The sequence below is a fragment of the Gallus gallus genome, chromosome W, assembly GCF_016699485.2.
Source record: "Gallus gallus isolate bGalGal1 chromosome W, bGalGal1.mat.broiler.GRCg7b, whole genome shotgun sequence".
In the NCBI taxonomy this organism is placed as follows: Eukaryota; Metazoa; Chordata; class Aves; order Galliformes; family Phasianidae; genus Gallus; species Gallus gallus.
Genome location: NC_052571.1, coordinates 8,144,269 through 8,163,075, shown reverse-complemented (window position 1 = coordinate 8,163,075; position 18,807 = coordinate 8,144,269). Strand labels below are relative to the sequence as shown.

Below are 18,807 nucleotides of genomic sequence, written 5' to 3'. Positions count from 1 at the left end.
TACATAACATTCCTATTTTACTTCAGGAACGTGTAGTTTAACATTAGGATGTTAAAGTATGTTAACGTAACAAATGAGATGTGCAGTCTGGCAGAGTTACGAGTTAAAACTTTTAAGAGCACTGTTTCCTCTCTTCCAGTGATCCAGTTAGCTATGAAAACTTAATATAATGTTGAGCATTAATTATATTTAGGCTTGTAGGTTAACAGGATGTCTCGATTCAGTAGTGGTGGGTTGTCGGGTGGTGGTGTTCTGTTGACGACGACGGTGACCACGGCGACAATTTCCAATAGCAGTACGAACTTATAAATAAGTCCAAAGTGGTTGAGTCAGCTCTCTTAGGAGTGACAGCTCGAATCCAAAGTGGTTGAGTCAGCTCTCCTTGGAGCGGCAGCTTCTGGCTCTGGGATCTCAGCAGAAACTCCTTTGTTCCCATCTTCCGGGCCTTGCCAGCAGATAAGAGGGAGCAGGGATGCCCACCTGCATCCTGTTTTTTCACAGGACACGATGGTATCATTCCCCAATTTTCCCATACCAAGCTGGGGCTATTTAGTCACAGGCCAGATCTTCTGCCAGTAAACACTCCTGAGCACTCTCTTCCGGAGGCAAACAGCTCCGAATAAATGATTTCAAATGTAAAATTGTCCACACGGTGATGTTGATTGCCGCACGGCAACGCCCACCTCTCACCTAAGTCAGAGTCTTATCGCAAGAAATGCCTCAGAAAGCAAGCTTTGAGCCAAAAAAACAAAGAAGGGTTCATACAGTGGCTCAAAGCTTGTTTACACTGTCCCGTGGTGGTACTAAGGAGAAAAGCTTTGAGGGGAATGAAGGGAAAAGGGAAAAGCACACGTACAAATTCTGAATTTGATTTATGCAATAATTGAACATTCAGTACTTTAGATAAGAATCACATAAAGCAAAGGATCAATCAAGATAAAAGCACGAGTGCTGCTAATGCGCATAACAGAACTTGCCTCACCCATGGATCTCCAAGAGGCCAGGAGAAGTAATCTAGTACCTAGGCCGACTTCCGGATTCCTTGGGTAACTCAAGTCAGGTTAGCCGCTTTAGCATGTGCCAGGCGCTCACATATAATATGATTACAAGCAATAAACATAGCAATGTTAGGATTAATAGGATCCCATCTGGGTGAAGCACGGAACGAAAAATTCCTGTTGCTGTTGGTAACCATCCAGGAAGTGTTTCCCACCAATGCTGTTCTCCATCCTTCTTCACCCTTTCCAGGACATGGTGCATCTCTTTTGTATCATGGTAAACAGTAATTAGAGGGTTTTTTGTTCATTATCTTGGACGCGTTCTAGCACTTGGCGCAGATCATCATGTTGCAGTAATTTCTTCACTAAAGCAAGATTCATTCCAATTAGGGCAGGTAGTAAATCTTGACTTAATGTGCAATTGAACTGTAATAATGGTTGCTTGCATAGAATTGCTTTGTTGGAAAAGACCTTAAAGATCATCATGCCGCCTTACAAGTCCGTTTTCCAGCATCAGAATACACAGTCATGCCATCAATTGGCCTATCTGATACCTTTGGGCGGCTTAGCCAACGCTGCTTTGCTATGACCAGTAGGTGCGGGTCTGTCGGAAAACAGTCACTTATTGCACCCGGAAAACCTAGCAATGCATGCTGTAGATGCTCAGAGTTACGCAGCATCCGTTCCCGCATGTCCACTTTCAAGGGCAAACTAATAAATGCTGGTTCCTGCCCGCTGATTTCTACTGTCCGGTGCTGTGCTTTCTTTATTAGGTACGCTAATACCGCCGTCTGTTCCCAGACACTCCTAGGCGGAGAATGTGGTAAGAAAATCCACTCCAAAATGCTGACCCGTTCGGTGTCCTTCACCTTCGCAATCGTTGCCACTGCCATTGTTGTTGTTGCTGCTGTTGTTGTTGTTGTTGTGCCACCTCGAGGGTTGTCAGTGGGCAGTCTTTCCCCCGTTTCTTTATGGCACAACAACCATTGACACAGCAGGGCGAAGGGGGAATCGGGATGACTGACAATCAGCACCCCAATGGGAACGTCCGGGAAGCGGCGATCCACGTAGGCAGACAGAAGCTTGTTGCCAAGCACCTGGAGGCACTGGTGCTGCTCCGCAGAAAGATGCACAGGAGCCTGCGGAGAGGTACCGCGCAACAAAGACATTAGCGGCATCATTTCATCATTACGAGTCCCTGTTCGGGCGCCACTTCAAGGAAGGCAGCCTGAATGAATCCACGCGTCTTCACAGAAGTAATGGTGGAAACTTCTAATCCTACTTTATTGCCCGAATCAGCTCATACTTATACGAAAATACAGGGTACACACGGCAACTTATAATTGGTTAGCACACTGAAATCACACGTCTTGCTCGCTAGCTATTGGTACAGCATTAATCATCACACAGCTTTTTTCACTGTTCTTCGCATTCCGCAGTCTTGATCGCTTCCCAGGCTAGCTACCCCCTCATCTTAACTGAAACCTCAGTTTTTCTTCCTGCTTTGACAGCTTCAAGGTCTCATAGCCTGGGTTGTGCACATAGCACTCGAGCTCACAAATCCTTGCTCCCTGAGCCGCTCTCCTACAGTATATACCGAAGCATTGCGTATTGTTAGGACAAAAGCTGTAGCATAGTTATTAACAGGTTCACAAGTAAAATTAACTGGATGCCATCAAGATTGAAATTCTCTTTCAAATTTATTTGCATTTTCCCAAATCACCTTTCAAATTTCAGTGAGTAAAGTGCTTCCTTTACCTTCCACGTCTAAGAGCTAGGGAGATGTTATTTTGAGTTATGGCAAGTGCATCTACAGTTAACTGGTGGTCTTTTATATTAGTTCTTTCCCATTGAGATAATACATCAGATAAGAGCCGCTGGTTGGTTGCTGATAGGGAAGATTGCAGGGGTGTTGCAATGTGTATAAGTCACTTGTTGTTGCATCCAACCCCCTACCTTTATTCTTTGTCCTTTGTCCTGCATCTCCCAGGAGTTGGAGGAGTCGGACAGTAGTATCCCAGCCCCATTCATTTCCTGAATATATTTCATTACTGTGCTTAACCAGAGTTGAAAGGGTTAAGCCTCTATTAGAATTAGAATTTGGTCCCATAGTCCCAGTATGCCCAATACGGGCATGGGACCATGGCCAGCCAGCGGGTGTGATAAGGTCAGCATAGGTAATTACAAATATCAATCTGAAAAAGATGCCTGCCCAAAACAGTGACACCAATGACGCCACAGGGATCCCAGGGAAAGGAGCAAAGTGAGAAGGGAACTTGTGAGGCACAGCAATAGGATCAGCGTTTGTTAGCATCTGGAAAACAAAAGAGAAAGAACTTCCCAGTTCCAGAGGAACCAAGGTTAGAGGAGGCATAGCTGGAAAACAAAAGAAAAAAACTTCCTGGTCCCAAAGGAACCGAGGTCAGAAGGTAGGTGAAATCCAGATGGTTAACTTTGTACATTTTCCCCTGATGGTCTTGAGCCTTCAAGATGTATTTGTTAAGAAGCTCTTTAAGGGTTAAAGGGACAGGACCAAAGTGGGGTGTATAATCAACAAATATACAAAACAGTGTGGTCAGATTGGTATCCACAGATCATAAAGCTAGATTATCACGTTGGAAAAGGGTAATTGGAAACAAATGGAAAAATGCTCACCCGTGTTATAGGCTCCCAGGTGTCGCACATGATCTGACAGCAACACTGGAACGCTTTGATGACATTTCGTTCCTTCCGGTGATCCTAGAGGCTGAAAGACTCACGGGGAGTAATGCAGATGTTTCAAAGGTACCGGGAGGGGAAGGTCTGCCTTCCAGGGCAAGATACAGGCCGTATTTCTATCCTGGGTCAACACTTCAGCTTGTACTGGGGCATGCCCTGGCTGCCTGCACCATACCTTCTGGCTAGATGTCTGCAGCTCCATAACTATATCAGGCACCAAAGGGGGTGTCCTGATCTGCCATAGGGACGTGATGGCGGTCCCTTTAGCAATGAAGATTGGAGTGTTGACCACAGTATCCGTAGGCCATGTACCTATTACTGGAGGGACTACCGAGCCTCCCACCTCCAATAATCTCTCTCCCCCAAGGTGCAAGTAGGCCACACCACTTTGGTCCTACCTGCACCTTCCAAGGCCATTTTATTCTATGGGTACCCGGACCGAAATTCTCAGGGGGAAGGGAGCAGAAGATTATTTTCATTGCCAATCTGGGGTCTTACCTGATTATCAGTGCCCGTAATTTGGATCCTAAGCGGGGAGGCCCATGTTGTCCGTAGCATTTTCAGGGCACTGGGTCTGCGGTCTCGAGGTCTTTCTTTCAGGTCCCACAGGGTTTCATAGAGTCTTTTTGTCCACCCCTGTAGGGACTGGGAATCTGCCTTCAGGGCAGCCTTAAGAATGCCGTTATAACATTCAATGAGGCCTGCCTGTCAATGGTTTAAGAGCTGGTCCGGCCCGGTTCCGCGACTAGTGGGGCGGAGGGATTTCGCAAAATCCGCGCCTCCAGGAAGGGAAACAGGGGACCCCAAAATAATTAAAAACAGCGGCAACGATCTGAGGAGAAACAAACTGATTTACTAAATATAGTATCGGAATGTAAGATAACACACTATAATACAATATAAATCAACAGTAATTGAGAGAAAGATTGTCCGAGAGCCAAAGGCCTTAAGCTAATACTGAAGCCTTGCGTGCAGTCGGGAGCAGCAGTAGCGAGCCGATCCGACAGGGAACACGGCGAGACGAGAAGAGGGCCGAGTCAGATGACCTGCGCCCTTATATCTGTTCCCTTGAGCAGGAATGATAACAGTACTCGAAAAGGCTCTTGGGGATCGTAGTTGTTCTTCTCTTCCAGACAGGTACCCGGAACTAAAGCATTTGCTCTTTAACGCTCAGTACGCTGCATGATGTTGTGATGTGGAATACTGATAACCAAAAATCATAAAACCATGACACTGCCCCCGCTGAATTATATGACAGGTGAAATCGCCATTCGATGTTGTTATCTTCTGCCCAGCGTTGTTTCACTGCACCAGTAAAGTGGGTCCCTTGGTTGTTCTCGATGACTTGAGGTGTCCCATAGGCAGACGTCAGTTTAGTAAGTGCCTTGATGGTATATGCCTGGTTTGCTTTCGGTACTGGATAGGGCTGCAGTAGCCCACTTGCGGTATTGACGCAGGTCGGGGCATATCTCGTCCCCTCAGACCGAGGGAGGGGCCCAATGTAATCAACCTGCCATTGCTGGAGAGGATTCTGTCCTCTATCAAGATGGGCTGTCGTTTTGGGCAACGATCTCGGTCTCACCTTAGAGCAAGCGTCGTCACAGTCTCGGCATGCCTGGGCGATGTCAGATAGCTGTATGGGCAGCCCCCATGCTTTAGCAGCGGCCCACATTGTCTTTCGTCCAGGATGCCGTAGCTTCTGATGAAACCAGCGGGCGATGTTCTCAGATGGTGAATTCTCAATCCATTGAACTCGGGCCAGTGTGTCGGCTTTGTCATTTCATAGAATCATAGAATGGCCTGGTTGAAAAGGACCACAATGATCATCGAGTTTCAACCCCCCTGATATGTGCAGGGTCACCAACCGCTAGACCAGGCTGCCCAAAGCCACATCCAGCTGGCCTTGAATGGCTCCAGGGATGGGGCATCCGCAACCTCCTTGGGCAACCTGTTCCAGTGTGTCACCACCCTCTGTGTGGAAAAACTTCCTCCTAATATCTAACCTAAACCTCCCCTGTCCCAGTTTAAAACCATTCCCCCTTGTCCTATCCCCTTGCCCCGACCCAAGTGCAGCACCCTGCTCTTGTCCTTATTGAACCTCATTAGGCTTTCCTGGGCCCACTTCTCCAGCCTGTCCGGGTCCCTCTGGATGGCTTCCCTTCCTTCCAACGTATCAACTGCACCGCTCAGCTTGGTGTCATCTGCAAACTTGCTGAGGGTGCACTCGATGCCATCGTCTATGTCATTGATAAAGATGTTGAAGAGCACCAGTCCCAAGACCGACCCTTGAGGGATACCACTTGCGACCGGCCTCCACCCTGACACAGACCCATTGATCACAACCCTCTGGCTGCGTCCAGCCAGCCAATTCCTAATCCATCGAACAGTCCATCTTTCAAATCCACACTTCTCCAATTTAGAGGGAAGGATGTGGTGAGCGACCATGTCAAAGGCCTTGCAGAAGACCAGGTAGATGACATCCACTGCCCTTCTCCCATCCACCGAAGCCATCACTCCTTCATAAAAGGCCACCACATTGGTCAGGCACGATCTGCCCTTGGTGAAGCCATGCTGGCTGTCTCGAATCACCTCTTTATCTCGTATGTGCCTTAACATAGCTTCTAGGAGGATCTGTTGCATGATCTTCCCAGGCACAGAGGTGAGGCTCACCGACCTGTAGTTCCCTGGGTCTTCCTTTCTCCCTTTCTTAAAAATGGGAGTAATGTTTCCCTTTTTCCAGTCTCCGGGGACTTCACCAGACAGCCATGATTTTTCAAATATGATGGAGAGCAGCTCGGCAACCACATCAGCCAGCTCTTTCAGAACCCTAGGGTGGATATCATCCGGCCCCATGGACTTATACATGTTCAATTTCATGAGGAGGACTCGGACTTGTTCTACTGTTACAGTGGGACAGAAACCACTCCCCACACCCTCACCTAGAGGCTCCTGGTCCTGGCAGACACAGGAAGCCTGACCACCCGTGAAGACTGAGGCAAAGCACTCAGTGAGTACCTCAGCTTTTTCTATGTTTGAGGAAGCCAGGTCCCCGTTACCTTTCATCAGAGGGGGAACACTCTCCTTGGCCTGCCTCCTCCTGCCTATGTACCTGTGAGAACCCCTTCTTTTTCTCTTTCACATCCCTCGCCAGGTTCAGCTCCATCTGCGCCTTGGCTTTCCTAATCCTATCTCTACACACACGGACAACAGCCCTCTATTCCTCCCAGGATACACAACCCTGCTTCCACTTTCTGTACATTTCCCTCTTTTCTTCCAGTTTAAGCTGTAGGTCCTTGCACAGCCACGACGGTCGCCTGCCTCCCCTGCTCGACGACTTCTGCTGGGGGAAGGAGAGCCGTTGTGTTCTCAGAAGGGTGCCCTTAAAGAGCTGCCAGCTTTGTTCTGTACCCATGCCCTTAAGGACAGTTTCCCAGGGGATCCCACTCAGCAGTTGCTTGAGCAGCCAGAAGTTTGCTCTCCTAAAGCACAGGGTCCTAGCTCTGCTTTTTGCCAGGCCCGCATTCTTCAAGATCACAGATTCCACCAAGGCATGGTCACTGCAGCCCAGGCTGCCTCCAATCTTAACCTCTCTAATGCTCTCCTCTTCATTAGTGAGCACCAGGTCCAGTAAGGCTTCACCTCGGGTTGGTCCATCTATTACCTGGACCAGGAAGTTGTTCTCGACAGACTGCAGGAATCTCCTGGATTGGCTGCCACCCGGCATGCCACTATCTCAGCAGATATCCGGGTGGTTGAAATCCCCCATCAGGACAAGAGCCCGCAAGCGCGACACCTCCTGCAGCTGAAGCAAGAAGGCCTCGTCCACAGCCTCCTCCTGATCAGGCGGCCTGTAGCAGACCCCAACCACTAGATGCCCTTTGCTGGACCGATCCTTGATTTTCACCCACAAGCTCTCGACCTGATCGTGGCTGTTCCTCAGACACAGCTCTTCACAATCTATCCACTCCCTAACATAGAGGGCAACTCTGCCACCCCTCCTACCCTGTCTATCCCTTCTGAAAAGCCTGTAGTCCTCAATCAGGGTATTCCAATGATGGGACTCATCCCACCTTGTTTCCGTGATAGCAATTAGGTCATACTTTCCCACAGTTTCTAGCTCCTCCTGTTTATTTTCCATGCTGCGCACATTGGTATAGAGGCACTTCAGCTTGGCCATTGGCCTCGTTGCCTATTCAGAGGAGCCCTCCCTAATATGTCCAGGACAAGTCTGGGGTTTTCCCTTACCGCCTCCCAAGGTGACAGCGTTCCCACGCACTTCTCTGTCACCCAGTACACCCCCTTCCCCCATCATATCAAGTTTAAAGCCCTGCTAACCAGCCCAGCCAGCTTGTTCCCAAGAATATTTGTGGCCCTTCTAGTTAGTTGGCTCCCATCCGCCGTCAGCATTCCCTCTTTCTCAAGGCTGCATCCTAAGCCATAGTACCCAAAGACCTGAGCACGACACCATTCGCAAAGCCATTCATTCAGTGTGTCCACCCTCTTCCTTTTGTGCGGATCCCAGTCGCCAACTGAGAGGACAGAGGAGACCACAACTTGCGCTCCCGATCCCTTCGTCAATCTTCCCAGAGCCCTGAAGTCCCTTTTGATCGCCCGAGAACTTCTTTTGCCTATCTCTTCATTTCCAATGTGGAAAACCAGTAATAGATAATAATTGGAGGGCTTAACGAGGCGAGTGATGTTCCTAGCAACATCTCTCACCCAGACACCAGGCAGGCAACACACCTCCCTGTGGGACGGATCCAAGCAGCATATTGGGCCCTCAGTTCCCCTCAGAAGGGAGTCCCCTATGATGACAGCCCTTCTTTTTTTCCTGACTGACGGTGTAGCAAAACGGGGAGCAAACTGACTAGCCTTGGGCAACCTCTCCTGTATGGATGGACTTTCACCAACATCCACAGCCCCCAGTCTGTCCAGCTCCAGAGCCTCATACCTGCTATGTAAGGGCACCTGGGAAGGTGGGACAGGCTGAAGGGCAGTCCGCTTGTTGCCCCGAACAGGGACTTGTTTCCATCCCTCACTGTCTTTGAGGTCGCCCCTTCCCACCTGACTGTGATACAGCAGATGATCCCCCAGTGCCTGAGGAGCATCTCCCCCTCATCCTTCCCGTAGGGATGGCAGAGTGCAACTCCTCCAATCAATCTCCTTCCCACAATCCTGGAAGCTCCTCAGCCTTTCCAGGTTGAGCAGATCCTCTACCTGCTCACACCGCACACAGGTGTTATCCTGGCTGACCTCCTGTAGCACTGACAGGGCCAGGCATTCTCCACAGGCTTAGAGCTGAACTGCAGCATGGACATTCAGTCTTCCTGTCTGAGTCTCCATGTTCCTTTTAGCAGCAGCTTGTCTCCGTGTGGTGACCATGGTTGCACCTCGGTGTGCCCAGAGAGCAACGACCATTTCACCTCGTCTGAACGGCCGACGGGATTCACACGCCCTGATTCCTCCTCTCCGTCCTGGTGGGCAGCGACGCGTTGCTGCCCTCCCCAAGGCTTTTTCTAGGCAGGGGGCGTGCATGCAGAGCCGTTGCCCTGGCAAAGCCCACTTGACGTCAGCCGCTCTCGCGAGAGCTGCCAGGCTGCTCTGTTATCTCGGGGTTCCCTGGATAAAGGAACCGATCGAAACCCCCCTGTACCTCGCAATCAGTCGCTGCGGTTCTGGCTGGGACAGCTCTGAAGCAGCTAACCTTGGCGATCAAGGATTTCCCGATGACTGTATGGGTTGGGGACCAGAAACGTGGGAGACACGAACTGTATTCCATATGTCATAGAATCATAGAATCACCAAGGTTGGAAAAGACCCACAGGATCACCCAGTCCAACCATCCACCCATCACCGATAGTTCTTGCTAAACCATGTCCCTCAACACAACGTCCAAACATTCCTTGAACACCTCCAGGGTCGGTGACTCCACCACCTCCCTGGGCAGCCCATTCCAGTGCCTGACCACTCTTTCAGAGAAGTAGTATTTCCTAACGTCCAGCCTGAACCCTCCCTGGCGCAGCTTGAAGCCGTTCCTTCTTGTCCTATATCACTAGTCACACAAGAGAAGAGGCTGACCCCCAGCTCACTACAACCTCCCTTCAGGTAGTTGTAGAGAGCAATGAGGTCTCCCCTGAGCCTCCTCTTCTCCAGACTGAACAATCCCAGCTCCTTCAGCCGCTCCTCATAAGGCCTGTGCTCCAGACCCCTCACCAGCTTTGTTGCCCTTCTTTGAACACACTCCAGGGCCTCGATGTCTTTCTTGCAGTGAGGGGCCCAAAACTGGACACAGTACTCGAGGTGCGGCCTCACCAGTGCTGAGTACAGGGGGACAATTGCTTTCCTGTTCCTGCTGGCCGCACTGTTTCTGATACAAGACAGGATGCCATTGGCCTTCTTGGCCACCTGGGCACACTGCTGGCTCGTGTTCAGTCAAACATCAGTCAATACCCCCAGGTCTATTTCCTCTACACAGTCTTCCAGCCACTCTGCCTCAAGCCTGTAGCGTTGCCTGGGGTTGCTGTGGACAAAGTGCAGGACCCGGCATTTGGTCTTGTTGAACCTCATCTCATTGGCTTCAGCCCAGCTATCCAGCTTGTCCAGATCCCTCTGTAGGGCCTTGCTACCCCCAGGCAGATCAATACTTCCAGCCAACTTGCTGTCATCTGCAAACTTACTGAGGGTGCACTCAATGCCCTCATCCAGGTCATCAATAAAGATATTGAAGAGGACAGGCCCCAGATTGGTCGGGCGTGGATAGTCCATTCCTGGGTGGCCCACTGTGCAATCCAAAGAGTGAGCCCCCAGTACACAGCCCACATATCTGTGCAGATGTTCAGGATACCATCACCGGGTTCCTTGGTTGTAACCATCCACGCGTCTCGCAGTTCTGCCCATTGGCTGCTCTGACCACCCCCCTCGTCAAACCAGACTGTCTCAGTGGAGGGGTCATATGCAATTGCTCTCCACTTGCTCGGGTTGCCCTTGCTGGACCCATCTGTGTACCGGGCATCTTCAGGGATAGGATATTTTCCCTCCTGAACAGGACTCTTCTCTGGTGGAGCGACCAATGTTTCTTTTGGTGCATCACTGTGATACGTCACTGGGCCTAGGATCTTCTGGAGTTCTTCTTTTAATGGTGATGAAGACAGACTATTCCTCTGGCTGAGATTGGCGACCCATCGTGCCACCGTTTCTGCTTGGGCCACCCCCGTCTTAGGAAGGTGGGTCAGATCTTTCACCCACCCCTGAATCGGCAGGGTGGTCTTAACTATGACTTCAGCCATTTGAGTTATCGTCTCTACCACCTGTAATGTGGAGTAGGCAGCCAATAACTGTTTTTCAGTCATACTGTATATTTCTTCTGCTCCGTGCCAGACCTGAGACCAGAATCCAATGGGAGTCCGAACAGAACTCTGGCGTTGCCACAGGCCCCAGCCAAAGCCATCCTGAGTGACATGAACGGCCAACTCGGCTGGGAGGGTAGGATCAAATATACCCAATGCCTGGGCTTGTTTAACTGCCAGTTTTGCCTGTTGGAAAGCATCCTGTTCCGTTCTGCCCCAGTCCCAAAGCTGCCCCTTTTTCGTGAGTCTGTACAGTGGCCTCAGCAGCTGTGCTAAATGAGGTATAAAGGAGCTCCAGTATCCCAGTATACCTAAAAACTCCCGCAGCTGATTTGGTGTTGTAGGGTCTGGGAATGCCTGAACCTTATCTATTACAGCACTGGGTAGTACTTGGGTCTTTTCTGACCAAACTACCCCCAGGAATTTTACAGACAGGCCCGGACCTTGCACCTTCTTGGGATTTATAGCCCATCCTCTTTCCTGCAGATAGGTGGTTAACGAATCTGCTTCTTGTCCTACCGCCTCCAGTGAGTTGGTTGTCAACAGGAGATCATCAATATAACGATATAAGTAAACATTATCAGGTTTTCTCCAATTAGCCAGGTCACACACCACTAGAGTATGGCAATATGTTGGCAAATGCACGTACCCCTGTGGCAGGACCTGAAAGGTCCACTGCCTGCCTCCCTATGTAAACGCAAACTGGTCTTGCAATTCTTCAGCAATTGGAATACTGAAGAACGCGTTTGCTAAATCTAGGACACATTTTTTTTATCTCCCTACTCAATGTGTCCATTACAGAGGCAATATTGGGTATGGCCGCATGAATAGGCGGCATGACCTTAGTTAATTCTCTGTAATCCACCATCATTCTCCATGTTTCATCTGACTTTCACACTAGCCATATGGGGGAATTATATGGGCTATGTGCAGGTCTTATAATGCCTACTGTTTCTAATTCCTGCACCGTTCTTGATATTTCATCTTGCCCACCCGGGAGCCTACACTGGGCTTACAGATTACGTTAGTAACCTGGCGCGGTTTCAGCAGGCAAATAGGCTCATGCTTCACATGGCCTCTCAATATTGCCTGCACCTCCCGGACACTAATGCACCTTTGTCGAACTCTGAACTCTCCCACAGATGTCTGGAGGGCCAGACCCCATAAAATATCTATGCCCAGGATGTACTCTTTGACTGGGGCAATAGACACTTTATACTCCCAGGGTGGGAGACGCCCAACCCCCAGTTTCAGCCATGTTTGGGTGACCGGAATGGTCTGTCCCCCAAAACCACCAATCATCACTCTATCACCATCAAATCTAGTCTGATCTCCGTAGATTATTGATGTTTCTGCTCCTGTGTCAACCAACGCCATAACTCTCTGAATATTCTTTCAGGACCAAAAAATTGTTAATTCCACATAGGGCCTCCGGTCCCATCTGAAGGCCCTAGGGGGACTAGCATCCCTTGTCACGCCATAAATTGTGCTATGGCTAAGTCTTTTACCTCTGGTGGCTCAGGCATCGTGGCCTGAGACACCTGAGGAGGCTTCTTTTTTTCTACTAGGAATTATAAAGTCTTCTAAGTTTCATGTTGTCGTTGGTAATCTGTCTATAACTCTTACCCTAGGTTTTTGGGGGTAATTTTTAAATTTTTGATTGTCCTTCAACTGTTTCCACAGCTGAAGGAGGACACGATTGGGCTGGCGATCAATTTTCGCAAATTGGACCCCAGCCCAGATTAAATCATTAAACATTTGTTTTCGGGATACTCATATGGGTCCTGATTGAATATTTTGTACAGCTGGACTCCTAGTTTTAATTACTGGCAGGACTTCTGCTTCTTCTAGTGTTCGAATATTGTGCCTGGTCCACAGGCGCTCTGTCTCTCCCAGATCAGCCACTAGGTGGGCAGCCTACTGTTGGACTACTGATTCTGAGGCCACCAGGGGGTTCAGTATACGAACTGAAGTCCCATATAGATGGGAAGGGGCCTGCTGCAAGATCAAATCTCTCATACCCACCAAAAAAATCTAACCATATCAGGACTGTCAAATGTATCTTCATAGATTGCCTCTCTCATACCCAATTCACGGATGTAATTTTGAAGGACCACAACCCTGTATGTAACGGAATGCCTGATTTATTTGGCCATACCATACGGCATGCTGCCATTAACCAATCTATTATTAGCATTAAATATAATTAAAAATTATAGGAAACTAGGAAAAAATGACAGGTCACTGTTATTGGTGACTGTCTGCTGAAGGGAGCAGAAGGACCAATATGTAGACAAAATCCTCTACACAGGGAGGTCTGCTGCCTCCCGGGAGCCCAGGTTAAGGATGTGAGGAAGAAACTTCCTTCCCTAGTCCGGCCCACTGATTACTATCCCTTGTTGTTGTTTCAGGTTGGTAGTGATGATTTAGGCAGAACTTCCCTAAGGACTCTGAAAAAGGATTTCAGAGCCTTGGGGAGACAGGTAAAGAGTTCAGGAGCACAAGTTGTGTTCTCCTCTATCCCTCCAGCTATAGGGAATAATGAGGGACTTGGTATAATGGGCCAACGGATTAATACCTGGCTCAGAGCTTGGTGTGCCCGCCAGGGGTTTGGGTTTTTTGACCTCGGCTCTGTTTGCAAGAGCCTGGGCCGGCCAGTGGCTGATAGGAGTGACTTCTCCCACCGGTTGAGAGGGATCTTAAGACGGGAGTTGGGTAGGTTCATTCACAGAGCTTTAAACTAGGTATGAAGGGGGGTGGGGGTGTAACTGGGGTTACTAATACGGAGTCTGAGCGTAACGTCCCTGTGCTTGAAGAAGAGGGGTGTGCTTGTAAGACCCCATGGTCTTGTGCCTTGGTGAAAGAGGAGGATGACTCACCCCTTTGTAGGAAGACCATGAGGGCAGGTATGAGGTTGGTGGCTGTGGAAACACCTGAGTGTGGTGATGAGGGTATTAGGGTTACTGCCACTCGCAAGGAGACCAAGCTCAGGTGCCTTTACACCAATGCACGCAGCATGGGTAATAAACAAGAGGAGCTGGAGGCCATTGTGTGTTCGGAAAGTTATGAGATAGTTGCCATCATGGAAATGTGGTGGAACGACTCCCACAGCTGGAGTGCAGTGATACGTCACTGGGCCTAGGAATTTAACCAGTGGATTTGTTAGGGTAAACTTCCTAGGTTCCCATCATTCAGCTTTTGCAATCAGAGATGGTTGGATTACGCCACCAGTGTCTCATTTCCCTACAGTTTGCACACTGCTTTCAGTCCAGCAGGGGTGGAACCCTCCATGGGCTCTTCCAGGCCCCCCCCCCCCATCTCTTTCTGAGGGGACCTCTGGCTCCTACGGCTCTACTCCAGCGCGGTAACAGTAACAGCTGTTGTTATTCCCAATTTCCTTACTGTCTCTGTTCCTCAATCAGTTTTTTCGTAGTATTGCTCACCTCTCTTTGGTTCTGACACCTTGCTCATCTTTGCCTTCCTCAACCTGCGTCCTTCTCAAACTTTTCACTTTCCATAGTCTCATCACTACATAAACAACTAATATTACAGTTTTACCTCCTCCTCCTCTGGAGACTTCCATTGCTAACACTGGAATTTCGGGTTTCCTAGATCTCTGCAGATGAAGGCTATTCTCACTTCCAGTGCCCCATCCTCTCCACCTCCCCCCGTTCACAAGTAACGCTGTTTACAACAGCAGTCTCTGACTCCGGCACTCTCTCTCACTCTGAGAGTTCTGCTCGCAGGGTAATGGTGCGGGGGGGGGGGGGGGATGACTGCTGTCATGACAGTGCAGATAAACTCACTTTCTCTTTAACTCTTTTTCCTTTGTCCACTATTCATACCCTCAGTTACACTTCCACATATCCTCAATCACGCTTCTTTATACCATTAACAATTACACTTATTTATACCACCAAAACCATTTATCCCATTTCTTTCAGAACCCACAAATCAAACATTACAGTTCTTCAGTTTCCATAAACACCCAGTACTTAGTGTCGTGGTTAGAGCACTCAGTTATAAAAACTGTTCATGTTATTTCATTTACCTTCCCTCCTTAAGAATAACAGTAACTGTAAGAAGGTAGTATAGTTTAGGGTCCCCTTCCGATGCCACTTCTCATCATCTTCTAGCTTATATATTAACCACCATTGATTGCAATACTTGATTAAAGTTTTCTTACTCAGGGTGCCTCCAGGTTCCCCTGCAATATCCCACCAATGTGCCAATGGGCATCCCAAAGGGATTTGTTTGGGAATTTCCTTCCCCTGGGAGCCTCCCATGATGTTTACAAAATTCTTATTCATTCCTAATTTCCTCAAAGTTTCCACAAACAGCCCTTAACACCGTATGGGGATATTGTTCAGTTATAAACACTTGGAAACAGATCTCACAGAAGCCTGTCCACCTTCCTTTACACACTTCCCCGCAATCGGAACACAGTACTACCTAAACGGGTTGACACTCACTCCCTGAATGGAATGCGTCTCACTCACATCACACTCACTCTGATATTTAGAACAAAAACCATGGTTTATACATAATACACAGTGATGATGATGTCCTTTAGCTGGAATCTTAATAACGCTAGTACATTAGTCGATCAGTTGCAAGCTTTAAGAGTTTTCCGAAAGTCAGCTTGACCTGAAATGATTAGATACACGGTACCGAACACTCAGCAGCTGGTGATAACAATAATACAACCTATAACTCCCACTACTATCTCCAGGAGAATCCACGGTATCATTTGACAAAATCCCCGCTGTTACCAATCACCTAAGAGAGGGCTGTTGCTCTTTCCTCGCGTACGACTTACAGGTCCCCTTCGTAGGAACTCCCCAAGCAGTCTTCCTACCCCAGCCGGCAGCCTAACCCATGAGCTCACATACCTCGGAGGGGGAGCAGGCATGTTCCTTCATACCCTGCGTAGGATGTCTCCTCACGCCTTACGGGTTCCCCCTGTTCTATACACATACCTGGTCCGCCTATGGATGGTCCTTGTCTGTCCCCGCAGTGATCGGGTGAGGAAGGGAGTCCTTCCAAGAAATCTCAGGGCGTGCCAGAGGTGTCCCCTCTCTCAGCTGGTCCTGCAGCTGAACAGAGCGGGTCCCATGTGGGGTGCCAAATTGACGTGCGAAAATCAGACCCTATAGCCGGTAAGGATATAGAGCAGGCATGTGTTTATTGGTGACGCGCGTACACCCTGGTGCAAGGGGGATCACTCCACCTAACTTGCACACCGTCTGGAGAAATCGTGCTATAGATATAGGTTGAACTAATACATAATCAGTAGTTGACAGGAATTTGGATACATATTCATTTCATTCCTGAGAGCCCATTAGCATGCAGTCCCTCCCCCCCTTGTGCGTGCGTAGTAGGTCGTGATGATGATGGCTCGTAGTCTTCCTCACGAAGGCTCATAGTCTTCCTCGCTGCAAATTTCTGACCCCGAAGGGGGGCCTCCCCCAAACCTATTTCAGCTTGCCCTGGAGATATCTAATCACCTCCCTGCCACATGTTTTGGAGCTGCTCTCCAGTCCTTATCTTTATGGCCTTCATCCTCCCTGTTATTCCCGACCTAGTGTCTGTGAAAGTGCTTGGAATCCCTTGTTTTCTAACACTCTCTACCTAAACTATCTCTATTTGCCCCTTATTTCTACTTTGTGAAGCTACTTTCCCTTTTCTTGCTGTGAGGCCCTTCTCTCTATAAGTGCAGGGTCCTGTTCTCACTCTTCAGCAACCTCACAACAGATGGATCTTCTGACAGGCCAGGCAAAACAGACAGCTGCTTAGTGTTGTCTGTATCTACAGCATCTATTCTAAAAGCCCATTGATATCCCTTAGGATCCTTGAAGTGCCCCCTTCTGAGATAATATATACCTAGTATGCATGGAGCCCCAGGGCCAGTCACTGTAGGATGCCTTTGCCAGTCTTTACCAGTGAGGCTTATATCTGCTTCCAACGCAGACAATTCTTGAGAGCCTCCAGTCACTCCAGAAATATGTATCACTTCTGTTCGTTTATAACTCGAGGGCATCAGAGTGCACTGGGCACCAGTGTCCACCAATGCCTTATATTCTGTGGTTCTGATGTGTCAGGCCATTGAATCTACACAGTTGAATACTCTCTATTATCGCTTTCAACCCCCAACTGAGGTCAGGGCCCCTCTATTGGTTACCTGCAGTAACGGAAGCAATTTCAGTGGTGGTTGATCTGTTTTGTATTTCTCTCACCCATGCTTGTAGTGCAGGTGTGGGTTTTTTATGCCACTTCTTCGTGTCCTCCCCATGCTCATGTAAGCAGCTCCACAAGGCAGCACGCAACATAGATTTACTGTTGTCATTTGCTCAAGCAGGGAGGCGTTTGTGTTTGATAGCCGAGACTGTAATCAGTTTGATCAGCTCCTTCAGCAGACTCTTTTGATCATCCTGATCTTCATCAGCTGTTTCTGATACTGCCATGGTTTCATCACAATTAATCAATAGGGACAATTCCTTCAGCATACCATCCTGTTTCTTCTCCACTTTATCTAGTCTTTCTGTTACTTGGGAGATGGCTGAAATGGAAGCATGGGATGGAGATAAATTTTGTTCAAAGTTTTGAAGTGTAGTAATCAGTTCAAAAACTGGGGATCTTCTGAGTTGGTCCTTGTATCTATCGAATATTACTACTAGTGTAGTGGCATACCTTTCTGGTGCTTTTCTTGTGAGCTTCCACCATATATTGAGCGTACTCCTAACTCTCAGTATCATGGGCGTGGCGTGGATGTTTAGGAACAAACATGGGATCATACAACATCTCCACCACAGCTGTTTCTCTCAAATACTGGATACCTTTTTCAACGATATTCCACTTTTTCATCTCAGGCTCCACATCATCTTTGAAGGGATATCTTTCCTTCACAGCTAACAGCACTAGTTCCCAGAGGGTGGCAACTCTGTTCAGACATCTACTAATCCCTCTGTCAATAGCTGAATCTTGGCAATGCTTGTTGGCAAACTTCATTACCATCTAGAAGTACGCTACTGGCCCCATTGTCCCAACACTCTCCTCTCCATGTCTCTTACTTTTCTCAGTTGTCTTTCTCGGTGATGGTGGTTTTGGGGAGGGCCCCTCGCCTGGATCTTCCTCTACTTCCTCCGCTGCTTCTTCTTTCCGTTCTAGATGCGAGGACACCTGTTTCCATTTTTGGCCTTCCACAGGGGCAACTGACATTGATACTGGTACTTCCCATGATTGATCGGGCTCGACTTGGAGGTTTCCTTTTTTGGTTCAGATCTCAATTTGGAAACTCTCTCTCTCCAGAATAGTATTATATAGAGCTTGGTAAGCACAAGCCAAGCCCCAAATAAGCTGTTCCTTCTCAGATCTTCCTAAGCTGCACCATCCCTGACTCAAATACTCTATGAGTTTCTCAGGATCCCACAGGTGTTCAACAGTGAAATCCCATGACACCGCGAGTCCCCACGCTTCTAAGATCTTTCCTAAACCTCTCCATATTCCCTGCCACTCAGCATTCTCTGGTTTTGGGAAAAGTTTACCACTTCTCTGGTTTTGGGAAAAGGCTACCACTCATCTATTTTCTCCCAAGTATTGTGTCAGGACCCCTAAAGCCATGGACTGTCTCTCATAAGTGAACAATTCAAGTGTTTTTTCCAAATTGGGTAGTCCCAAGGCCGGGGCTCTCATTAATGTTCTTTTAAGCTTGATGTAATCATTTTGACTTTCATTAGTCCATTGCA

At 48.5% G+C, this 18,807-nt stretch overlaps 2 protein-coding genes across 5 annotated transcripts in view; one reads left to right on the top strand and one right to left on the bottom strand.

Annotated features, from left to right (window-relative positions):
* LOC107049459 (thioredoxin-like protein 1) overlaps positions 1–18,807 on the top strand; it is a 45,791-nt gene that overhangs the window by 20,320 nt on the left and 6,664 nt on the right. For 2 of the 4 annotated variants that reach the window (XM_040655261.2, XM_040655260.2), the window contains exon 8: positions 1,772–1,821. The exons of the other annotated variants lie outside the window; for them this stretch is intronic. In XM_040655261.2, the coding sequence (XP_040511195.1) occupies positions 1,772–1,780 (9 nt within the window). In that variant the 3' untranslated portion in view covers positions 1,781–1,821. The remainder of the gene's footprint in view (positions 1–1,771; positions 1,822–18,807) is intronic. 4 annotated transcript variants of the gene reach the window in all.
* Positions 4,551–18,807, bottom strand: part of LOC121108214 — a 52,830-nt gene continuing 38,573 nt past the window's right edge. The window contains exon 4 of the transcript XR_006932322.1: positions 4,551–5,516. The gene's annotated coding sequence lies outside the window, so the exon portion shown is untranslated. The remainder of the gene's footprint in view (positions 5,517–18,807) is intronic.